This window comes from Cyrtonyx montezumae, unplaced genomic scaffold (genome assembly GCF_038088225.1).
Source record: "Cyrtonyx montezumae isolate F1298 unplaced genomic scaffold, pur_monq_1.0 scaffold_0, whole genome shotgun sequence".
NCBI lineage: Eukaryota > Metazoa > Chordata > Aves > Galliformes > Odontophoridae > Cyrtonyx > Cyrtonyx montezumae.
The window spans coordinates 23,407,699-23,432,857 of NW_027071824.1; the positions used below are offsets into that span (position 1 = coordinate 23,407,699).

Consider the following 25,159-nt stretch of genomic DNA (forward strand, 5'->3'; position numbering starts at 1 on the left):
GAGTTCTGCAGAGGATCATCGTAATTGGCTGGAGCACCCATTCCAAGAGGAAAGGGAAATCCTGCAGATCTTTATCAGTCTATGCAATTTACAGGGAAAAATGGAGCCAGGCTCTTCCTGGAGATCCTCATGAAAGAAAAAAAGATCACTGAAATAATTTGTACCGAAGAAAATTACAATTACATATCAGGGGAAGAAAAAAATCATCCTGAGATTAGAAAATAGCATCAAAGGCCACAAAAACTAATGAAATCTCAACCCTCAGAGGCATTCAAAACTCGTCTGGAAGATGCTCCAAAAGCAGTCTCAACTAACTTCAGAGCTCAAATAATTACTCATTTATATTCCTCAGATTAGAAGGTTACCTGCTCTGAACAGGGGGCAGGATCTCTCCAAGATTCCTTTCAACTCAATTTCTTTCATGATTGCACCAGCAAGGCACTGTTATTTTATAATGGAAGTAAAGTTAAGAAGAGCCACATTTCTATCTTTAGAAAGCTTTTAGAAGGTTGACAGCAGTGAATGCAAAATATAACACAGACAAAAGCAGAAATTACTGTCAAAATAACAGTGAAAACATTGAAAAGTTCAACCACAGGTAAATGGACACCACTGTGTGTGTCTGCAAGCCTGGGCACTTCAGATGTTTGCTGAAGCAAAGTCTTCCTCACAATGCTAATTGTCATTCATTAGAAATTCCTTAATTATTTTCCTCATTTTAGCTTTCCTTTTCCATTTGCACATTTTTTCTCAGCCTCAAAAGTGGATGGAAAGCAAAGGAGACAAAATTCAATCTTTAGACTACTGATAGCAGCAAGATTACATCCTTGCAATGGTTTCCAGGTCAAAATGAATTTTCTGTAGCAGAAGCATAAGTCAGTGAGTGCCAGGGCTAAGCCACTACCTTCACAGCCTTGCAGTACTGTATGCTTCTCCATATTTTATTCCACCTGGGCTAAATCAAGAGAGTCTTGTAAAATAAAAACTTTATTTCTCATGATTGAAAAAGAAAATATATATTGAGCTTTCAAAAGCTGATCATCCAGACAATCATAGAAATTGATAATAAAATCCTAACAGGCTTGTAATGGGAATGTCTAAGTTACAAAATAACAAAGGAAAAACAGACTGTATGTGGGGATCTTATCTTTTCATGTGTTAATAGAAAAAATTGCAACTCCTACACACATATTCTTGCTTTCAGAAGCTCTTCCAACGTTCTTCATCTTTTCATTCTCATGTTAGCTGCGCATTTTAGTATAGAAATACTTCTTACTGAAAATCAAATTTTTTTTGCTTTGTTTACACCATGAATGCTTTCTACTAAGTCGTAAACGTGCACGCATTCAAATTGTGCACAGTTTGAAGAGGCCTCTTCCAAAGCCTCCAACACTAAACTGTAAAAGGTAACTCCATCCCCCTTTTTTTTCTATAATTAGAAAAAGAAAAAAATTAGTTTAAGTTACCTCACACTGAAAGGAGCTTCTTATGTTGTGGTTCATTCATCCTAACCTTACAGTAACTTAAGCACATTTAGTAACCAATAAACATTACCTTACCTTCCACTATTTATATTTCTGTAAAATAAATTTAAAATAAAGCTTATATTTATTTATGGCAAAAACATTTAAAAAGTACCCTCTTTTGCATGGGAGTTCTACTTATTTATTCAGCAATACATGTATATAAAATATTGTTAACTAGCTAACTCCTCTAGGAATCATACCCCAACTTACTTTTTAGTGTTCTTGTTACCATATTTTTTTTAAGTGGTTAATCATATATGATAACAGTCCTCTCAATACTAGCACTAAGCCAAAAAGTAAGTCATTAAATTTATAAGAACTACCTTTTTACAAAGGTAAAAGGAAAGACAGCATTCAAAGACTGCAGGTTGCAAGGTCTTGTTTCTACTCAATAAACATGAGTACAATTCTCCATTACAGAAAGTTCTTCTCAGTGAGAGAACTTGTTCAACAAGCAAGATTGATAAAAACAGTTACTCAGCTCATAAATGACCCAAGGCTATATTTTCTGTATGTGCTTGGTTACAATTTATATTAAATTAACTGTAACAATGCTCCTAAACTGTTATTGCCATCATTTACAGTAAGATTTTTCCTAGCATAACACGTATCTCCCATAAAATTCTGTAAACTACCAAAACGTTTAGTACTAATTTTCCCTACAGTTTATTTGTGCTAAAAGATGGAAAAATCCTCCATCATTTTTCCCAGTAATCAAACCATCACAACCAGGCAGCTCCTCCTTCATCAGTTCCATTCTCCTTTACATTCAACAAAGCCATAAGCATTTTCTCCTCTTCACGTTAAATCTGAGAAATGAAGTCCCAGAGAACATTTTGCAGCTAGTCTCCTAGCAGGTAATGTACATTTTGAACAGCTCAAGAGCAATAAAGACAAGGCATATAAAATCGTTTTGCTTTAATAAAGTGAAAGAGGCAAATTCCTGTTAAGAGTCTAGCAAAATGTTAGACCCAGTTCTTTTTTCCACAGGCAAGGAGCAGTGCCTCAGCTCCACTGTATGTGTGCCAAGCCACACTGTGGCCCTTCAGGGAGTGATGTGGATGCTTCTTCTGAGATGAGGGCTAATGCATCTACTGATACCAGCAATGAGCATGTGAATCATACTTCTCTTGTCCAGCAGTTCCTCACCCACAACCGCTCAATGAAAAATCCAAGCTATGGCTGCACTCTGTTTACAATAATTGCAGCACTGGCATAGCTGGGACAGAAGCACCACATTCAGGACTGACAATATATTTAGCTCAGAAAGTTACAGCTCTGCCCATGTCAATCCAGACTACGTTAATGGTGACGTTTTTAAAGCTATGAGCTTAGGAAGTGAGATCTCCAGCTGGTATATCACCAGAAATTGAAGGGTTTGTTTTGTTTGGTTGTTAAAAAGGAAAGAAAAGCACTTGCAGTCTATGATAATCTGCAGATTGTTTGCCTTGCTTTTCATGTTATCTCACAGGCAGATGGAATACTTAATATTAAAGGCATGCTGTGGTGCATATGGCAGCCTAACATTCCTTACAGAGAAAAGACCTTCTTAAAAATCTTGTATATTTAGTTTCCAGCCCAGAAAGTGAGAACAAGGGCTGCAAGGAGAAGCTATAGCAGCAAGTTTGCAATAACAGGCTTCTCTGAGGACAAGTCAGATGTGCAGACAAGTTCAATGATTAAGTACTTTGCTTTGTAAATGTTTTGACAGAATATAAATACACTACTACATTATCAAAAGTTTCAAAATGTTTTGCTGTTTGTCTAACAACCATGCACTGATGCATACTTTTAACGAATACCAAAGCAACCTGTAAACAGCTGAACATTTGCAGTGGTTTAATTACTATAATTAATCATTAATTTGTCATTTGTCAATTGTCTACATTTTGACACCTTCTCATCTTCTACCTTCTTTATCAAGTAAGCAGCTTGATTAAAAATAGGTTATGTAACAAGTAAACTAGGATCTGTACTTAACACTTCAAAAGAAGGTTCAGCAATGCTAGAAGAAAAATAATTACTATTAACTGTTTCTATTCACACTTCATTGTTTGCAGCAGTACCTTACAGTCAACAAAATAAAAAAATAGTAACATAATTCTCATATGATGTTATTAAAGCTTCTAAGGTAATTACTAGACTATTTAGAAAAATTTAGAGATCATTGCTCTTCCTGTGTACACTAATTTTCTGTACTAATATTTGCATAGTAAATTATGTTTTACTTCATGGAAGGCAGATTTGCAAATTAGATAATCATATCCTTTATTAAAAAGGTGTCACGAGCAAAGCTTTTGAAATGTTATTATAAAATATTTGTAACTGTAATCCAATCCACAAATTATTCATGGATACTGGATCCATTCAGTTATGCACTTTTCCAGTTTTCAGTAAATTATTATTTACAAGCATAACCTAGTACGATAACAAGTAAGAGGCTGTTTTAAAATGCAGTCTCCCTATCATTACCCTGAGCATCACACAGTGCTAAAAACCCACAATAACATATGACTTTCACTCATTTAATATGATCCTGCAAATGTAAACAGAATTTCTGCCACATAAAGATTAGTACAGAACTGAAGAATATTACATATTATCAGCAAACATAATTCCATCCCTAAGAATAAGCAGCTTTACTTTCGGCTTTATTTCTTTACCTAATTCTTTGAAAATTTCGTAGTTGTTTTCCCTCAGCTCACGGTTACTTTTATTTCTCCTTTAACTTCATTAGGTACCATCGTCACCCTTCAAGATTAGTATCTCATGAGATGCATATTCAGAAAAGTAAGAAGCAAATCATTTTGCAATGACATATTACATCTGTAAGGTTGAACTGAATAAATTTTAATCTACTGAAACCTCATATGTTATTACATTTCTGAAAATGTTCCCTTTCTCTTGACCAACTGTAAACATGCTTTCCTTCTAAAGTTAATACACATCTAGCTCATTTTACAGAAGTAAATGTAACAGAAAATAAAGGAAAGCGACAAGTCAGTTCTGGCAACTGATTCTGACTTTAACAACAACAAATCCTGTTTTCCGACACATAAAAGAATTACAGTGCTTTATTTACTAATAGGAAGCATGAAATAATTTCAGGTCATTTCAGGGGCAAAGGAGAGAGGATATTGGATTGAGGAGAAAAACGGAAGTAGGGAAAATCTACTATAATCAGTTTAAGACTGCAGTGAGACAGAACTTCTGAAAATTTAAGCAACAAAAAAAAAAAAACTATTCCTTTAAAACCTGAATGAAAAGGAAGCAGAATAAAAAGAAGCAAGTAAGTTCATGGCAGGAATTATTTAGCTGCATCATGTGGCATGCTTTCTAAGTCTCCCACCAAACGCAACCTACGTGTTTTCTCTCAAGTTCAGCAATCTGTAATGGCAAGTTTCCATGTCTGTCTTCAACTGAGGCACAAAATATAACCAACAAGCAGTGTTGTTCCCAAAGGTGCCCACATGTTTTTCCACAGCAATTATTGTTTCCACCAACTCATGATTTTCCTCCAACACCAGTATCTGAAATGGAACTCACATTGTTCTAAATTATTCTACTTTAAGACAGAAAACTGAAAACAGCTGGAATGACAAGTGGTACTGAACTGTACTCAGGCAAGAAGTTCAGCTGAATTTTCAGTGAATTTAACAGGCATTTCTCGCTTAGGAAGAATACAAGCCATAAATAAATGCTGGTAAATTTGTGTTCTTAGAATTTTCAAATAGTGAATTGGTTTAGAAATAATGACAAGAATTAAAAATAAATATTTGTGTGGTCGTACTACAGTTGTTTTTAAATAGCTCTTCTCTTCCATGGCTTTGATAAAACAACTTCAAATGAAGTTGTCTCTGGCATTAAAGAGTAGGATTAAGCTTATTTTCATTTCCATATGTATGGTTAATCACAGTTATAACTGAGCTTGTTTTGAACACTCTGGGCACACATGATTTCTTGGCAGATCCTTTCAGACTTCATATTGCAAGTAGTATCTGTTTGCTTCCTAGAACCTCTGTTAATCCTCCTCATGCAAATCCCTATGCTCTGTACTTTCCTTTTTAACTAGTTCCACACAGCAGTCAAAACAACAGAGTTTTGGCATTTTTCCTCATACACAGAAATAAATGTCCCTGCTGCATCTTTTAACAAATAATACATACCTTCATCATTTAATGTCTCCTAATATATCCTAAGTAATTCATCCTACATCACCTAAAGCTGTTTTAATGATAGCTGTCATTGACTTTCATTCACATTTCCCTTGATAATTTTCTTGTTTATCATAAGGTATAAATATTTCATTTACAGCTAGAACTGATCAATACTCAGAAGTGACAAGCAAACTTGAAACTCCTAACTCATTGCTATCATTAAAAGACATTCAGATGCAGGACAGGAGTTTACAGGACTGTTAAAGTAAGATTTAATCAAGCTCTTGAAATCAGCCCAGTGACATTCATATTGTATATTTTTTTTAGTAGTATTTAAAAAGCCAGTTCTCATGGAAAGGCAACATTTATAATCTCTGTACACGTGCCAAGATAAAAGTACAAATACCTGGAACCATAAAGTACTCTTCATAACTGAATGGAAGTTAAGAGACAACTAAACCCCAAAAGCATTGATTAGGTATTACCAAGAACTTATATTTACAAGATTATCTCTTTCTGTGAGAACTGTCCCACTCAATTAATTAGAACATTTTCTTCAGCCCTCTTCTGTTCACCCAGCTTCCCAACCAGAAGAGCTAAGGCAGCAAAGAAGTAGATGCAAACAACCCTGCTTTATAAAATTCTTGTGCTGTGACACAGGGAGCAGTGAAATTCCTTTTAGCTTGTAAATGGTATTTGGAAAAGCCAAGCCAAAAGAGATAGAGAGGAAGCACATATTATGCTAATTAATTATAAGAAATATTAGATAGAATGGGAACTACACATTGCATGTGATTTCCCACAGCATTATGCCTTTATACCTGTCCTCCAGGTATTGTATAAGAATGGTTCCCTTAAGAGAAAATGAATTAGAAGTGTCAAAGTGGTTTGTTGTCAGCTGTGAGTTCACCATTTTATACCCACAGACTCTTAAACAGTAAAAGTTCAGAAACAAATACAGAAAGGAAAATTAAGTAAAACCCAGGAAAAGCAGTCCAAATTCCAACATTCTGCATTTATACATACAGTTTAAATATTATTTATATATATAAGTAATTATTTTTAACCATCTGGTGATTTTCTTCTTTAAATACTAAACAGAGTAAATGTACTTTTACTTAAGAAACTAAAGTTATGCCTATATTTGTTTATACCAGCACCTCTCTGTCACCCACCACTAATAACTAGCATTTGATTAGCACAGTATTTGATTTTCAAGCATGAAGGCACAAAGCATACGGCTTCAACCTCTCATTCCTTTCCACTTGCCCAGTTTCCCCCTTTCAATCCAGAGTATTGATAAACTAACACCCTTAATTGAATGGTGCAATTAAGCTCCTGAAAGCAAGTTATGGCATTCACTGTTGTAAAAGGACAAATCTTTATCCCCAATTTTCTTGGGAAAGTTGCATGATGAAACCAGAAGACTCTTGCAAATCAGCACTCAAATAAACAGATAGCTTACTACTCTTCCATTTGATTCACTCATTTTCCCAACTTAATACTTCCACTTTAAACATTTGTCTAAAGGGTTCGAAATAAGTATTTGTCTTATGTGTTCTTGGCTTGAACAGTAAGGAATTCGGAAGCTGACAGGTTTTCAGGTTCTCAACCAAATATTAAACTACTTAAATTCTGCTTTGTAACTATTTCACTTTTACAGCCAAAACACATACTGCTATAAGCCCATCAGAGAAAATATTTAAAAAGTAGTGGAATGCGTCATAACGTAACCCTGTTATATCTGATAAGCTAGGCAAGGCAACACAGCAAGCTTTGAAATGCTGTGGTTGCGCTCACGTTGGACAACTATTGCTTGTGCCTCTCCTGAAACAAGAATCATACAGCAAATGAGAACTCCTATCAAAAAGAAGTCTTAATATTCTGGATTCCCTCTTTGTATCACTTCATTAATTTTCAAGGGTTTACATTATTTTTTGTACAATTAGAATAATTTAGTGGAGAAATAATCTGCTTCCAACCTTTAGCACTTACTGTATAAAGGTTTATTAAGGAATTACTAAGATTATTAAGAGTTGCAATACTTAAATATTACTTGCAAATAGATAAAGCCATCATGCAATAATAACAGAATTCCTTTTTCAAAGGAAAACTACTAAAAAGGGTAGGACTCAGAAGACAAATCTTAGCAAACTGATAGGTCTTCAGAAGCTTGCTAAATCAATTGAGATTCCACTCCACAGCTGACCTTCTTACATCATGTTGTTATTTTCACAGCAGTATCTCAACTGAGATTGTCCAGCATTTCATCTGCTTCTTATTATATTTTCATCTTTAAAAAAAATGAGAAGTTTAAAAACGTAGCAGAAATAGGTAGTTCTAAAGGGAAATTTATTTAATGAGATTTTCAGATCTTATTCATTTACTTTGTCAAAAGTTGAATTCCATACGTTGCTACGTTAAATAGAAAAAACACTACATTCACTACCATCATCAGGTTTCTGTAAATATTTCAATATTATTGTTCTTTTAAGCAGAGAATTAACTACTGAAGCAAGTTGCAAAATAACTTTTAAACTGCTGAAGTTATGATTCATTATTTGCTTCTGAAATTAAAAAAAAAAAAAAAAAAAACTATACAGCTTTGGTTTACCTTTCTTGTTGGATAGCTTATGTTCCAAACAGTCTGAAACATATCAAGAAAACAAAAATAAAAGGAGAATTTGAAATTTGTCTTTTATTGATAAGCTGATAACAGATATAATGTATGCACCCATCATCATACATACTATGTTTTCATACACTGTCATCACTTAGAGCATTAAGATTATCTAATTCTTAACACTAAAATCAACAGGATTGTGTCTTTTAGGTTCTAGAGCTGCATTTTTAGGTGGTATGTCATGCAGTTCACAAGCATATTTACACAGCCTGAGGGCTTTTTGTTGGATTTTTTTTTTCTTTTTAAGTATTGTATTGATAACAGTCTTCAATATTTCTAAAATATTCTTAGACCAAAACAAACAAAAAAATCCCAAATACCATATAACTTAAAAAGCATTGGGTAAGCACCTCTGGCTTTTAAATCACTAATAACAAATCACAAATATCTCTATTAAACAAACCTAATTCCACAGGGAACTGATCTACAGTAATATCATACTTTAAAGTATTAAATAAGTGGGTGTGACACAAAAAGCAAATTCACATTTGTGAAGAGCTTTCACTTATTTTTAGTAGTAAATAGGGCCTCATTATGCTTAAATTCAATATCTTTGATAATAGTGGATTCAATAATGAATAATTCTGTAAGATCAGAATAATCCACACCTGTCTGCACTTATGCTCTGAAAGTAATGCCCCCTATTTATTTTCATGTAAACTACAACAAAGAGTAAAATACTGTTTGATAGAACAAATTCTCAGCTACAAAACAGTATTTTCTAAGTAGTCACCACCATTAGCTACACATTTTCACCAGCAGAGAACAGACCATGTATGCTGCGCTCATAAGAACCTGCACCAGTGATGACTCACTGCTGCTGTCGTCACTGCCAAAATGCACCACTCACCACCTCACTGAGCTTTGCATCCACACTTTGATCTCCACAAACACTCAGCAAGCATCGATAATGCCAATCATTGGTGTGCCATTTTTTTCCACATGGAGGAATCCAGTTCCACTCCTTTGCTTCATGCACACTTCCATGTCAGATGACATTTTGTCATACCACCTCTCTGCTGCTGTCTGTCACGTGGCAACAAAATGTGACAGAATATCAGTGGGAAGATTCAGCCTCTACTGCTATACACCAACTCAGCCTCTGAAATTGTGGGCCAACATAATAAAATTGGAGGCATTATTTTCAAAAGAACACTTGCATATCAAATACCACGTATCTGCAACAAAAGGTACAGTCTGAAGAATGAGAAGAATAATATTTCTCAAATGGGATATACTATTATTTACTGTCCACGATACCTTGCAAGATATCATGCATTTTGTTCGCTTCTCTAAAAAAATTTCCTGCATTACAGATGGCAATGCAAAAGTGCTAAGTTGTGTTATACTTAATGCTAGCCCAAATTCTCATATGATGCAAAGGCATAGCACTATTGTATTGCTGTCTTATACCCATGAATACTTGACCTTTGTCTTTCACAGCCTGATGAATAGCTGTGTATTTTTAGTGTTGAGAAACATCAGAAGTAGAATTTTATCAGTTTAACACTCCAGCCATTTGAATGCTACACTGTAATTAAGTATCTAACATAGACTTATCAAAGCAGGCAAGTGAAAATCATTATTTGCACACGTGATCCATCAATCAGAAAGTTTCATATAAATTTCTCTCTTCTCACTCATTGTCCAGCTGAGGATCTTAAAATCATCAAAATTGTTCATGATACCAGAGAAAAGAGAGCACCTTCTCTAGCTATTGGGTAGAATCACTGCCAATTACTGTCAAGGTATCTCACAGAGGAGCAGGGCTTCTCTGGCACAGTGCAGGGAGTGCCTGAGGTGAGGAAGCAGGCAGAAATCAAGACATGCAACACAACCTATTTTTGTAAGTCTTCCCTTACTAAAGCTGCATCTGTTCTATATCTAAAATACAGAGGTGAGCTACACTATTTACAATTAAAACAGTGTAACCAAAATAAGCCTTTCTTGGCTCACAAATGCTGTATACAGCTCCTAATTGTATTCTTAGACAGGTATGTACAAATTATTACACAAGCAAGATGTCCACTCTACTAATATGTGGAATTCCAAATACATCTGGCAATAGTAAGAGAAGAAGGCAGTCAACATGCAGAGTTCGAAGAGTAAACACTTCATGGAAGAACACTATAATTTAAATCAAAATCTCACACCTGACTTGAATCCCTATTAAAACTCATAATGCAAAAAAAAAGTCTTCAAAAAGAACTATAAATATATTTCACAGTCATTTTAAATTATTTAAATTATGTATTTTCAATCCCAGGAAGTAGTTATGCTTGTAAAATCAAATCTAAGAATAACTAAATCTGGTAGATATGGCTACATCTCTTGTATTTAGGATCCAGATTTGAACAAGAATTAAAAGAGGTAAAAATGGAATCCAGAATATGTAAACATAGTAAATAATTTATATAATGTAAGAATATCTAAAATCACATGCCTTTAGACCTTAGACTCTTAAAGGCATAAAAGATTTTCTCTCAAAGGCAATCAGAGTACAAGATTCAAGACCAGTGCCCCTGCCCACAGTTCAGGATGTCACCTCGGTATGGAATTTGACATGGAAATTTCTCGTATGAGCACTGAAAAAATCATACTTGCTTGTAACGTCTGTGCCAGGTGACTACCCTTCTCCAACCTCCCTACCCACCTTTCCAACATAGATGTCAATCCAGCTCATGATGATTCATCCACTTGCTAAAAGCAAACAGATTTTAAAAAGTAACAATAAAGAAAAAGAAAGAAAAACCTAAAACAATGGGCGTTTGGCAGAAAAAGAAACAACTTATCAGTACAAAGGGCTTTCAGATTTCAGTTCCCATCCTTCCACATTTTACAAACAGAATGATTAAAGCATACAAAGCTCTTCAGCTCTTGTCTCAGCACTGTAATTTCTCATCTTAGGGTAAGAGATTTAAGCCACACGATCACACACTGAACCTCTCTCACAAAAATTAAAAAGAAGGGGAAGAGGACTATTTTTTCATCACCATATTGTCCTTCACAGAATCACAGACTCTCAAGTTCAGATTGCTGAGAGCTGTCATGACATTGAGTGGATTTATCATATCCCCTATCACACACCAGCTTCTTGTAAAATTGAAAGATACAATGGGTTATTAAAAACGGTGATTAAGGCAATGGGTGGTTTATGCGTTTAGCATAAGGCCTTTGGTTCTCACTCTCCTTTCTCAAAAACTTCCTCTGCTGTGTTGCCCCACACAATGATATCATCAATGTATTGTAAGTGCCCGGGAGCACCACCCTAATCCAATGGATCAACCATGGCAAATGGTTGGGCTGTGTCTCCACCCCTGGGGTAAACTGTTCCAGGTGTACTGAACGCCCCTCCAGGTGAAAGCAAACTGTGGCCTGCATTCTGTGGCCAAGGGAATTGAAAAGAAGGCACTGGCAGTGTCAGTGGTGGCATACCACCTGGCTGCTTTTGACTCCAGTTCATACTGGAGTTGTAGCATGTCTGGCACAGCAGCACTCAGTGGGGGTGTGTCTTCATTCACACCACAGTAATCTACCGTCAGCCTCCATTCCCCACTGCACTGGCCATATGTGGCTGTTAAACGGTGAGTGGGTTTTGCTGATCACTTCCTGGCTCTCTAGCTGATAAATCAAGTTACGAATGGGGAGCATAAGAGAAAAAGTCTTTTTTAAGAAATGTAACAGTCTTTCTATACCTCTGACCATCGTGGGTTTAAGTAAGTTTATCATCTGCCATAAAAGCAAGAGGGGAAAAAGAAAACTTAAGCTATTACAAAGGTGTAACTATGTTGCCATTCACATATGTGGCTGGCCCACAGCTGAGTATTTCTCTCAGCATCATGGATCGGTATCATTTAGTTTGATAAAGGTTTGAGTTTTGAGTAGCCCTGTGTGGAGCCAGGAGTTGCACTCAATGATCCTTGTAAGCTCCATCTAACTCAGGACATTCTACGATTCCAACTTTTGAGACCTCTTAAGATACTGTTTGCTTTTCAACACTCCATACTTTATAAGATTTAAAGAAAAATTACTTCTATGTCAGAAATCATCATCTTTTAATGAATTGACATCGTCCTAATAGCCATCTCTTTAAATATAAAAAGCAGCAATCTAATTTGAAATGTAGCACAAAATCTAGTGAAATCTATTTTTCTACTCATAAACCTTGTTTTAATAAATGAGATGGTCTTGAACTCAGGAAACAGACTTAAAAGTAAAACTAATACTGATGAAACAAAATAACAGCTCATCATCAAAACAAAGGTTTATATTCTTTCTTGCTATGTTTTTCTGACATCAATATATTTACATTCTTTTTGTTTAAAAAAAAATATGCTATAGCTTTAACAAGACCTTCTGGAATAATAAGATGAGAAGGAAGTCTAGCATTTTACAGTTTGCCTTCAACTTGTAATCTTTATATTTTGTCATTTGATGGTTTATATATTGAATATTCCTAACACATATGGAAAGCACAAGTTATCCCTAAAACATCCATTCTGAGATAAAATTGCTCTGACATTTGTAAAGACTAAAATATATTTTTTACTTATGCTAACACACCTTTATAGACGAGATACTCAAATATTTTGTATCAAACTGATTGTTTCAGAATTAAAGTAGCCTAACATTAATAAAATTACAAGAAATTTAGACATGATATCTTATGCATTATTTTAATCCTGAGGATACAGGATGATGTGGAAGAATTTGATGATGTGCACTGAGCAACAGATGAAAAGCTGCAATATGCTTTAAAGTAATAGATAAATGACGATTACAAGTTAAATGTAGCAAATTCACAGTTGCATTCCCCCTTTAAAATATCAAACAAAATAAAGATAGAATAAACTGCTAAGTAGCTTTTGACCCATTATCAGCAAATGCTAGAAATTATTTCCTGGTAGAACTCTGAAGAACAGCTATAAGACAAATCACTGATTTCTCCAAGGCTACCACTGCTGCTAAACCAAAACCTTGCCCATTTGTGCCCTTCACAACTCAAATACAATCCTTATTTCAAATCAGGAATACATTTGCTGTATAGAGGCCCAATACCACCAGATCAGCTCTGGTGTCTGAGCACCTGAGAAGCAATATTGCAGAAAAGAACCGGAGGGTTCTAAGATGGGCCCACATTGTGCCCACATTAGTTGATAATTCTCATTGAATTGCTTGTTAATTTACTCCAAATATAATGAACAAACTTTTGTTAGAATGCTACTTCCAAAATCTGCCATTTTTACATTGCTGAGATAAATCCGTACATATCTCCACAAACATACTTGTGTTGCAAACTTCAACTGAATCAGCTTTAATTAAGTAATTTTCATAATGGGCCTGCCAGAGTTACTGTTGTAATGGGATGATTGTAAAGAGTCAGTAGTTGCCAAAGTATCCTATCAATACATATCTTCAGTACAACTACCATTTTTGTAGTATGAATTATTCACTGATCCTATGCAAGAAAGTGTATGCAAAATACTGTACTAATGAAGAATCAGGTACACCCCTAGAAGTCACATCCTGAAGTATGTTTAAGAAAAGCAGGAGATGGTATAGGGAATTCTCAAAAATATAAGCCCAGGACAACAGCTGATGCCTATTACACGTATTTAACCTTACATTGGTACTTTGCCCTTGATATCTAGCAGTGATTCACATGCAACACTACTGCTTGCACTAAAGTGGACCGTAACCCATTGTAAATAGAAAGTATTCTTAAGGACATCGGATAAATTTTTAACTGGTTTAAAAACTCTGCTGGAACCTCTTTCCAATTACCACGTCTCTTGTAATATTTTCTATGCTCTCAAATAATATAACAGTAACTTTGCATGGCCAAAGACATAAGGGAGAAAAACATTTTTATTTACTCCTATTTACCAAATCCTTAAAGCAAAGTTGACTGCAGTTTTATGGCTCCCTCAGTACTTGCTTCTCCAAATGACTTTAAATGATCTCATCCTAGGAACAATCAGCACTTAAAAATTAAAGCAAGAATGAGCTGCATGGGCTTTCTTTTGCTTGCTTGTTTTCCCCAAGCTCATGAAGAATGAGTAGAATATCTTTTCTTTTCATCAAGAAAAGACTGCATGTGCAAGCAAGCACTGGAAACTGATTTGAAATTTACACTGTATTTCTTAAAGACAAGAATGTTCATGAGTTTTAAATAGTGTGAGAGAAATTGAAGATTTAATATCCAAATTTACCAAGTGATAATAAATTAATTAAATAGATTTTTCTGAACTTACAGGCAACTAGCACTGCAGCCTCTTCCATCTCAGCACATTTTTATTGTTTAAAAGATTCACTTAAAACAGAGCAGCATGAATGATTTCATCAAGATCTCTGCTATTACAATGAATCATTAATATCCTAGTGAAAAATTTATTGTGATGAATAATACATTCAAAATGATGAGACAGAAAATGAAGCATTACTCTGCAATGTACCAGGGAATCAAAGGGATGTTATGGAAGTTGTCAAGCTAAAAAAAACTTCTAACTCCCTAACATCAGGTTAGGGAGTTAGAAGGACTTATACTAATAATCACATCAATGTAAATGGCATAGACAAGTAGAATAATCACTCTTTCCTGTGGCCTAAAAATCACAGTAATCAAGCATGTCCTTGTACTACAGTACACAAAAGTTGCAATCCAGAACTCTAATGAGAGTTCTGGCAACCAAAATAACAAGCACATTGCAGGATGAATTTCTGATGCTAGAAAGTTTAAAAGGCAGCCCAAAACTATAACCCAGCACTAGAATACAGGCAAGGAGCTGACGCAAAGAGCTGACACAAAGAGCTGATTAAACTTCAAAGAAGAATGAGTTATTCATTACACAACTGATAAATTTGTTTCATCCATTCCGGTAGACAGGTTTGTGTACAACACACCAAAGCTTGCAACATTGTAAGTACATTCTTGCTGCAAACACAACATATAAAACAGTTGTACCTTAGAATTTGATGTGGATTCCAAAAAGCAAAGCCTGTTGCCAAATCCTTCTGCAGCAAGACACAATTTCTGTTGCTCCTTGTGAACAGTTGCAGTGCACTGCAGAACCACTTCATCATCCTTCCAAAAAAAAAATAAAATACAGAACTGTGGTTATACTTCTGATTTGAGGAAGCATATACAAAGTCATCGCTGAAAATCAGAAACAGTTATCCATGAATACAAGCAGAACTGAATCTCAGCTTAATTTCTGTTCTCTGATTAGAGAAAGTGGGTAAAACAATGAAAAAAATTATAATTCTTATGTTTTTTTCCATTTATTTTTCTTGCAATTAAAAACAGTAAGTATAAAATACAAATCTTATAAGACTAAACCTTCACAGTAACATAGTCATAGTAGATCTTGTTAAAAATCCTTATAGAACAGAAGCAGACCCATATTTATATCCCAGTTCTACAATGGAAGCTGGAGAATCCCTTTCCAGAAACTTTTCTTTTAAGTACAAAATTATCATTACCTAACAGTAATTACATTTAGTTCAACAGGAATGTTTACATCCAGGTAAAAAAAATAGTTTCTGACAAACTTAATTTTAGTCCCTGACAGATTTAATTTTTGTTAACCATCTACTGCACCAAATCCTTCCTTCCTCAAGCTGACTGCAAACCAACTATACACATATACAATCTAGATAAACCTAATTAAAAATAGTATCTGTATAACTTCTATAGCTGACAAAATAGCATGCACTTTCAGGTCTACATTCAAAAAAACCACAACAGGCAATATGGAATCCATTAATCCCAATATACCCTTCAGTATCAGCTAGTACATTAGCTCATAGTTTTAAGGATACCATATCTTCCAGCAAAAAAACATCCTGAATTGTGTTATGCCAAATATCTGCCTCGACTCAAACATAATGCATTTAATAATAACACAACTGCATTTATCATTCTGATTTTTGGAAAAGTATTTTGAACAAATAGGTAGATTTTGTGTATGTTATAAAGTTCTCTTCAGCTTTCAAACATACAGTTTTGAAAAGCAATGAGAGTTATTGAAGAAAGAACAGCTCTTAGCAGCCTAGCAGATTCATATTATATGTAGGTAATAAAGAAAAGATAATTATTTTCATGAAATGTATATACTCAAGAAACTAAAAAAAAAAATAAAAATAAAAATAAAATAAATGACTTAGCAGAGAAGTTACTAAAAAAAATGAATAAGTAAATAAATTCCCTGCATCACAGGGGTGTCTACCATAAAAACGTGTCCTAATAGTCAAAGCAGCAACAGCAGCTGGTAAAGTGCATGCTCAGAACCACATTCCAGAAGATCAGACTACTGAGGGAAGAGTATGAGGTTGCTGCCTGTGCATGATATTAAGACAAAGTTCTCAAAGCTCTTTAATAACATTTACTTTCATCTTCTGTGCTTATTCAACATTCCTGTAAAATCCATTCAAATCTCCAGAGATTACATTAAACACATACTACCAAGTCGAGAAAAGGGTTAGTTTCTTAAAGAACAAAGCACGTCCTCATCTCTACAAAAGGGATGTTTTGACTAGATGTATTTTTTACAGTATTGGCAATTTCAAGTTCTGATTTAACACAGAATATATTTATATATTCTATATATATACATTATATAAAATACAGATAGATAGATAGATATTTTATATTTATAGATAAAGTGTGTCTCTATGCCCTGCTAAAGCTTGAAAACATATACCTCCTCTGTGGTCAGTTTTGACTAATCCTTAAGCTTCTCAAGATGTCAGCAATTCTACTAAAGGATCAAAACTGACTGACTGCCACAGGTAGGCATCATCTACAGTGTTATATGTTCTAGCACTGCTTTCATACAGACAAGTCTGATCTTGATGGCAGAATCTTTGCATTTCGATCATTTCTCTGAAGTCTGCTTGAGTTTGTTGGTTTTTTTTTTCCCTTCTACTTAATCTAATACCTTAAACTTTCAACAATTATGAATATCTATTAATCTTCAGACTTCTGTGCTTCAACTTATTACATCGTGACCTTGACACTTGCATTTTGCTTCCAATTCAGGACAAAAACAGGCATTATTATTTGGCTATTTTAGTTTATTATCTTTTCTTTTTATGTATATACTTTTATACTATTTTCCTTCACAGATGATTCAGTGAAATATTGATTTCTACTAATTCAAATAATTTGTTGCACTTTTCCTAATCTGACCCATTAAACATAATGACCTCCCTTTAATATGCAACACTGACTGTGCTCTTCTTCTACTTCTCTATGAGATTATACCAGTTCTGAAATATCATAGAAAGCTGAATGTCACATTTGCAAAATAAAGCATTCAAAGGTTGAAACTACTAAGTTATGGTTGTACATTCAAACTTGCTTCTAGTGCTGTTTTATATGGCAAATACTGCAATTAGTGGAATATTTCCATCAATTTACACATGCTATAAATCAAGATCTCAGCACAGACTTTAATAACTCAATCTTTAATAGCCTCCTCAAACTCCACATATGCAGCGTTCTGCTTCACCACATCCCATTAAACGTTCAGCTGTGCAACTTAACTTTGCAATAAGCTTCAGTGCCAAAAACACTTTAAAAGTAGGTTACAATTAGAAATAAAGCCTGTACAAACTGCTTTCCACCAATGACAAGTGTAGAATACATCTTGACTTAAATAACCTTACTTCAGCTTCCCTTTGTTGTGTTGGAGTAAGTACTAATTTATAAAGCAGAATAAAAGATTTTAAGTCCCACAGGCCAGCAAGTACAAGACTTCGCAGTTACTGACAAGCATATTCTATAACAGGATCTACAAGTCAGCCCCTGAAACGACCCTTGTGATCTGACCTACAGCAACAACGTTATCTTTTATTTAGTGTTAAGCATCTGAATAGTATGCATTGGAGACAACTTTCAGTGTTTATGGGAGTCTTAATACTAATGGCCCAGGAGCTTCATTCTCTCTGTGATTTTGAAGAAGGTAAAATGCAGCAAAGCAGAAGCTAAGTAACACATTAAGATGGAGCTTTTCTTTCTCCAAATCCCTACTGAGAGCAAATAGAAGTCTGGATGCACAAGCTTCATTAAATACTACATTGATAATGTGTAAGAATCACTATCAACATAGATTAACTATCTTGTGAACAATCCCATGGGAGGTACCAACAAAGCAAATGCTCAAAGCCTAATATTACTTTAACTTTTAATTCCATTCTTGACTGACTAACTAATGTCAAACAATTATCAAGCTCTTATTTGAAATACCATCCAATTAGGGATGGTGGTTCTCGCATCTGAATGCAAACAAAGCCTACGCCAGAGGTAAGAAAAGGGCCCAAACTTTTAATTACTGCATCTTAACTAAAGCCACAGTACTACAACCCTCTCAGTAGCAGAAGACCAAGTGTTGCAATAGTTAGTAGTAACAACAATCATAGTAATCTTGGCCATCAGGAATTACTGCTTAGACACTGTTAAGAACAGTTCATCCTTTACCATAGAAACACAAGATAAAAAGCAGTGATACAATACTGCATTAGAGAAGAATCTGATGGTTATGGTGAATCTAATGTTGATCAGTAGTCAACACCATTAGACAGTATAGAAAACAAAAGGCTGTCAACAACATATGGCATAAAGGGCAGGTAGCAGTTCATTGTATTGAGACAGTATAGGACAGCTGGGAAGAAGTTTTCTGAGGACAGCAAATTTTCACTTACCAATTAAAAACCTCATCATTAAAGATTTTTAGAAATACACTGGAGGATTTATGCATAGCTGAACTCGCTGTAGAAGAAGGAAGAGAGTAGACTTTTCCAATCAGCTGATTCTAATTAGTCCGGATACATTTTAGGGTATAAGTTTTATTTTTATCCTGTAGGAGGAGTAATTTCATAAGAATTCAATGTTTTTCTAAAGGAAGTAACCTTCAAGATAGAAAATGCCATGCAACATAGAGTTCTAGAAGACCAGAGCAGAGGATAGCTCTTGCTACAATACTGGGAAGCAGACTGCTAGTACAATAACCACTTTATTTACTCCTCCTTCCCCAGAACTCTCTAACTTACTCATCAAAACAACTCTGCCAGATTCCAGTAATGTCATGCTAATCTGCAGTAAGAAAGACATGTGGCAGTTTAAAAATACATATGTAAAACCCCTGAGTCGTGTCGATTCTTATTCAGCATTTGACAGACAGTTTTCACTACAGAACAATGATACGAAGAGCCTATCAGAAAGAAATCCCTGTCTGTAAAGCAGAAAATCCAACCCTGTTATGCACTATGTAAATAGACTAGGGCTCTGTGGCAAAGCAGAGTTTATCTAGGACTTGCACATCAACACTGAGCAGATGGTCTCAGGCACAGGACCCATCTCAGACCACAGCTTCCACAGTCAAACAGCAATGAAACATGCTATCACAAGGGCAAAGACCAAATCTGAACAAGTGGCTCTGGAACAACGGAGTCATATGAGCACCTGTGTTCTCTGAACTACTTCACTGTGAAACAAACAACTGCATTTGATCTGAGCCCTGCAGTGATATGCTAGGTGACTGGACTATTCAACTGTATGGGCTAAAAACCTCCCACTGGTGGCATCAAACATGCATAGAATTGGAACAGATTTAAGATCCATATTCAATGTCAAAGTTTCCTCTTTGGCTCTGTACGAGTTCTACTAAAGCTACATCTGCAAATTAACATATTTCCAATCAAGATGACTCATTTTATTATTTCTCACCAATTAGCACTGTGGTCCTACAATCCTAAAAAATGCCAAGTTCAGCTCTCAGTGCCTAATAGTAATCTCATCTGTCTAACCATAGTTAACAGTAGCTAACTTGGTATCTGACACAGTTGACAGAGGAGGGGGATTGAAAACATCTGCAATAAAGTATGCTTACCAAATTAAACAGAACAGCTGGTGGGCTGATTTTGGCTTTTTAAAGCTTCAGCGTGCCAAATTTATCTTTGATGTAATTCCACATATTTTAGGAATTTAGTAAGAATGCTATTACATTACACCCTCGCTCACTAGTTCCAAGCTGACTATTCTGCAATCAAAGGCATGATTACAGTATGGGATAAATCTCTGCTATATTTGATTCTGCTGGTGTGAATATTGGTACCAGCAAGGACAGAGGTGAGAGCATGCTAGAAAAGGTGACCACAAGATTATGTACAGAAATGCAAGAGCATTTTATTTATGATCTGAGTCGGGCACTTAGCAAGCCACCTCTGAACAAGGGGCACATATCAAAACTACTTTTGCAAGGTCACACAATATTTAGGCTCGAACTGAACTTATTCCTTTTGTTGTGTTCTTCCTACCCCACACTAAGAGCTTCCACAGAGCAAGAAGGAGTTGACAACACAGCCTCTCACCTCAACTCGTGCCATGAATGCCTTCACTCTCTATGATCCATTTCATGCAAGAATACACAAGGATAAATTCAGGAGCCCTCACTCTTCTATCTTGTGAGCAGATTCAGAAGGCAAAGTCAGTAACATCACCATCTGCTTGAGTTTGCACATTCAATTCTAGATCACTTTCTCACCCCTTAATCTTTCTTCAGCAGTATTTCTTGGTTCATTCCACTTCAGTGCTTTTCCATACTGCTACCTCTCAGCTCCCAGAATGATCATGCAGTTTTTCCTCTCTGATTCCCAACCAAAAATATTTACCTGACACTGTGTTGTTGTTTTTTTTTTTTTTTCCTGGAGCAATGTTAAAGATTCGTTCCAACTTCTCTCCCCTTCTAATTCTCTGTCAACGTATTTCTCCCAGCTTTTATCTTGAAGTTGCTCTAATTTAAAAGATTCACCCTCTCTCCCTTCAACATATTTCTCATGAGATGCTTTCTTGTCACCATGATAAGTCTACCACCTTCCTGAATTCCTGCTTCTTAGTTTTTTTAATTCCATTTTGAAATATTCTCTCAGACTGCTGTTCACAACTTCTCTCCTGAGCATTTTTGATTTATAATTGTTTTTTTCCTGCAGACCACTAATAAAAGTTTCAAGATCAGATATGACATCCTCCCATGAAGAATTCCTAAAGGTTTATTAACAACATGAATTTTCTACAACTTAAAATGCCACAAAAGAGCCATCAACGTAAACTTGATTTCTTCACTTTGCTGTTCTAGTTTCAAAGCATATTATGTTGTGAAAAATCCAAGCAGTAACAATGAAAAAACAATCCTTGGGCACTTTCACTAACTATAAAGGAGATTTAAAACCTCCCATTAAACAGATTGGCCTTCCCTCCATTAAAAGAACTAGTATCCAATCTAGCATTGGTGAGTTTCTGTGCTTCTATATTCTGCTTATTCCCTCATCTTCAAAAGTAAAGTAGAAGTAGAGCATAGCAGGATGAAGACTGAGCTATTCAGAGAGCAACAGTTAGCGATTTCAACTTCTCCACAGTGATTCAAGTCAGAGCTCCGTACAGCAGCTAATCACCAGTTACTGACCACCATTCTGCCTACAGTATGAAACAATATTTCTTGATTTTTTTCATTTATTGTCCAATCTATCTCTCAAAAAATTCACTGCGTTTGCCTCTGGCCTTCCAGACATCGCTTGGGAAATAAATCATCTCAGCTATACTCTCTGTTTTTCCCTCACTTTTATAATCTCACTACTCACATAATGATCTATTCCTTCCATTCCACACAAAATTTTATACTTTCAAACCTTCTGCTACTCACTGGTCTAGCTTTTTCATTTTTTTTTTCCAGTTAAATCCTACTTTCAGCCCTCTGTTTCTCCATACTACATTCACATCTCCCCCTCCTAGCTCTAAATCCACTATCCATACCCAAACATGTCAAGCTGACCTTGGTCCTCACATCTGCTCCTATTATCAGATGTCCTTCCTGGCAATCAGAAGAGAAGTCCTCTGCAGAAGCCTTCATTACAAAATGTTTTTGTGCTTTTGTATTTTTAAAAACCTTTTTTCCTTCCCCTCTGTTTAATGAGTATAAGTACATCTTATGTGATTCCAAGAAGCGACAACTCCACATTAAGGAGAATTTTCAGTCTTTCTGAAGAAAGCTACAAGAGCCATGGAGCAGACAAGAGGATACAGGCGATGGCGTGTGCCCTGCTGTAAGGACCTGAGGGCTCGTTGATGGCTGCATCCACTTTGTGCCATCCAGGCTTCAGCTAAGTATATCACAGCAGAAAAAGAGAACATTACTTCAAAGAACTGAGCATTCATGCTGTACAGATACAATGAAGCAGTGAGGACTAAGAAGCAACTGCCTTCACTGAGGAAAAAAAGAAAATTAAACACTTCAGAGAGGCTTTTCAGCTGAAGATTATTCTCTACCTCATGACTACTCTTAGCAAATACTTCGCCACACTAAACAGAGGGAAGAAAAGAACAGAGAGCCAGTAGCCATTCTCTTTTCCTCCATACCCAGGGATGTGTCAGGATAACAAGAGTATTTTATTCACTTCAGGAACAGTCTTCAAAAAAAAAAAAAAAAAAAAAAAGAAATCTCACAGTATTCAAGGAACAGAAAAAAAACAAGATCAAGATCAATTGCAGCACCAGATTCTTTTCTTGTTAGTATACTGTAAAGTCCATATCTTGAACACATATACAAGCAAATAACAATATCTATCACATTGCAGTTTCTTCACATATTGTGCAACAAAAAGAAAACAATTTCAATTTCAGGAGAAAGTATTCTATCCACACTACAAACTGCCAGTCAGGGCAGTCAGGGCACTAGGATAGCCAGGAAAGTTAAGCCTCAGTTAAGTCTGATGAGAGTGCTAAGGTCATTCTATTGATGCAGAATATCTTCAGTCCCAGTAATCTCAAATTTCAAGAAATGTGTTATGAGGAACACATTCTTCAAGCAAAGAATCACAGACTATATTGGCAATTCATATTAACTTTATCCAAATTTAGAAACGTAGTAGCTAAGCCATATTTATTCTACAACATTAATCAAATCACAGCATGACAAAATACACTCTTGGTGAATTCTGCTTTATGAAAAAGGTATACAGACAATAATACCTGTGCTTTTTTTTTTTTTTTTTGACTTGCCAACTCCACTTTTATCATAAAGGAAAACTTTAAAAATGCTATTTTGCTTATAAAACTAAGTTTTGAACCACTCTTAAGTGTACAGAAAGTCTTACTGCAACACTTTCAGATGTCTAACCACATAAATAAGTCACCATTTTATATCTTGTTTTGTATACAAACTTGTCTTACATTTAACTGCTTTGTGAGATTCTGCTACCTACTTTTCACAGCTTGCAAATCATACCATTGTGTTAACAATCTTAAGCTCTGACACGTCCTAGGAAAAATATAATGCTATGAACTAACAAATCTTCCATCACAAGACAAGCCATGATCACAAGGCTTGCTTGGCAATAGTGTTCAGCACAACAGTTATCATTTGTCCCATATTAATTTTGAAAATAACACATCTAGACGGTATAAAGTGACAAAAGAAGAACTAATCAGGCAAGTTGCTATGACCCCATAGCACTTTGTCAGGTGCTAATTATTGTTAGCTGGCTCCTAAGCAGTCTCTGAGACTAAATGGTTATTCTCAGCAACTACTAAAACAACAGCAGCAACTCTAACAGTTGTTGCTTTGTACTCTTTTCCATAGAATGGAAAATAACACCAGTTTAAGATGCAAATCTTCAGCACAGTAGCAATATTGGTCGTTCTGAACATTTCTGTGTAAGAAAGCACAGCATGCTGCAGTAAAAGATTTGGTTATTAAAAACTATGCTGATATTTACAGAACTGTAAATAGATCCTGATGCATCTGTACTCAGACTGTCTTTTGAAATAATAAAAATGCCTGGTTTCCTAAGATTTTACTCTTTACCTCAGCTTGAAGGGAACTCTTTCATTTTCAATCATTTATCTCAAGTCCTTCATAACCTTACTGTGGAGATGTACCTTTCAAGGAAAAGCTGTGAGATTCAACTGGCATGCTACATTTTACAGTAACAACAAAGAAGAAGTCAGTAAATCTTCAAATATGCTGTAAAGAGGCTTTCTGCCACCAGGTTCTCACACCAGCAGGTAATTCTTCACAGATTAATCAGGTGTAGTGACAGAAGGCCACCGTGAACAGAGTCCCAGAAATATGTTACTAAGCAAGGGCAAAAATAATTCTTAGCTTACATATGACACAGCATAACACTCAGTCTAAATTTATTTCCTGTTTCTTCCTCAGAAGAAACTCACCAGCTATCATGAATGAATGAAACAGAAAATTATCATCAACATTATAACAGGATTATTTTTCAACTGCTTTTACTTTAAATTTCATAAGCAAATTCTTAAACAAGATTATGCACAAGTGAACTCAAACATAATAAACCACAAATTCATACTTGTATATTCATTTTTTATTAATCTCTATATTTAAGACACACAATTAAGGTGGGATTCACTTTATTTCTAACTAAGTAAAAGGCCAAAAGATAAATACAAACAAAATTTGGCCATGTCTATTTATACAGTGCAATACAACTAAAACTACATTTTCTTCAACAAAGAAAAATTGTGGAATGTTAATCAGAGATGAAAATACAAATTCTTGAATACTGAATTCATGATCTCACACAATCCTCATTTTTCCCCACTCTTACTTAAGAAATTATATAATAAATATACATACAATATATGTATTAGAAACTGCCATCACTTCCACTGTACTTTGAGAGTTCTGAAACAAACAGTATCATGTCATATGAGCTGCATTTTAAGATTTTCATAAACTACTAGAAAGCCTCCAAGATATCTGTTAGAA

General features: G+C 35.2%; 1 protein-coding gene across 9 annotated transcripts in view; it reads right to left on the minus strand.

Moving 5' to 3' along the window:
* The window catches only part of RYR2 (ryanodine receptor 2), a 343,878-nt gene that overhangs the window by 240,217 nt on the left and 78,502 nt on the right, over nucleotides 1–25,159 (minus strand). For all 9 annotated transcript variants that reach the window (XM_065730001.1, XM_065729961.1, XM_065729984.1 and 6 more), the window contains exon 2: nucleotides 15,331–15,450. In XM_065730001.1, the coding sequence (XP_065586073.1) occupies nucleotides 15,331–15,450 (120 nt within the window). The remainder of the gene's footprint in view (nucleotides 1–15,330; nucleotides 15,451–25,159) is intronic.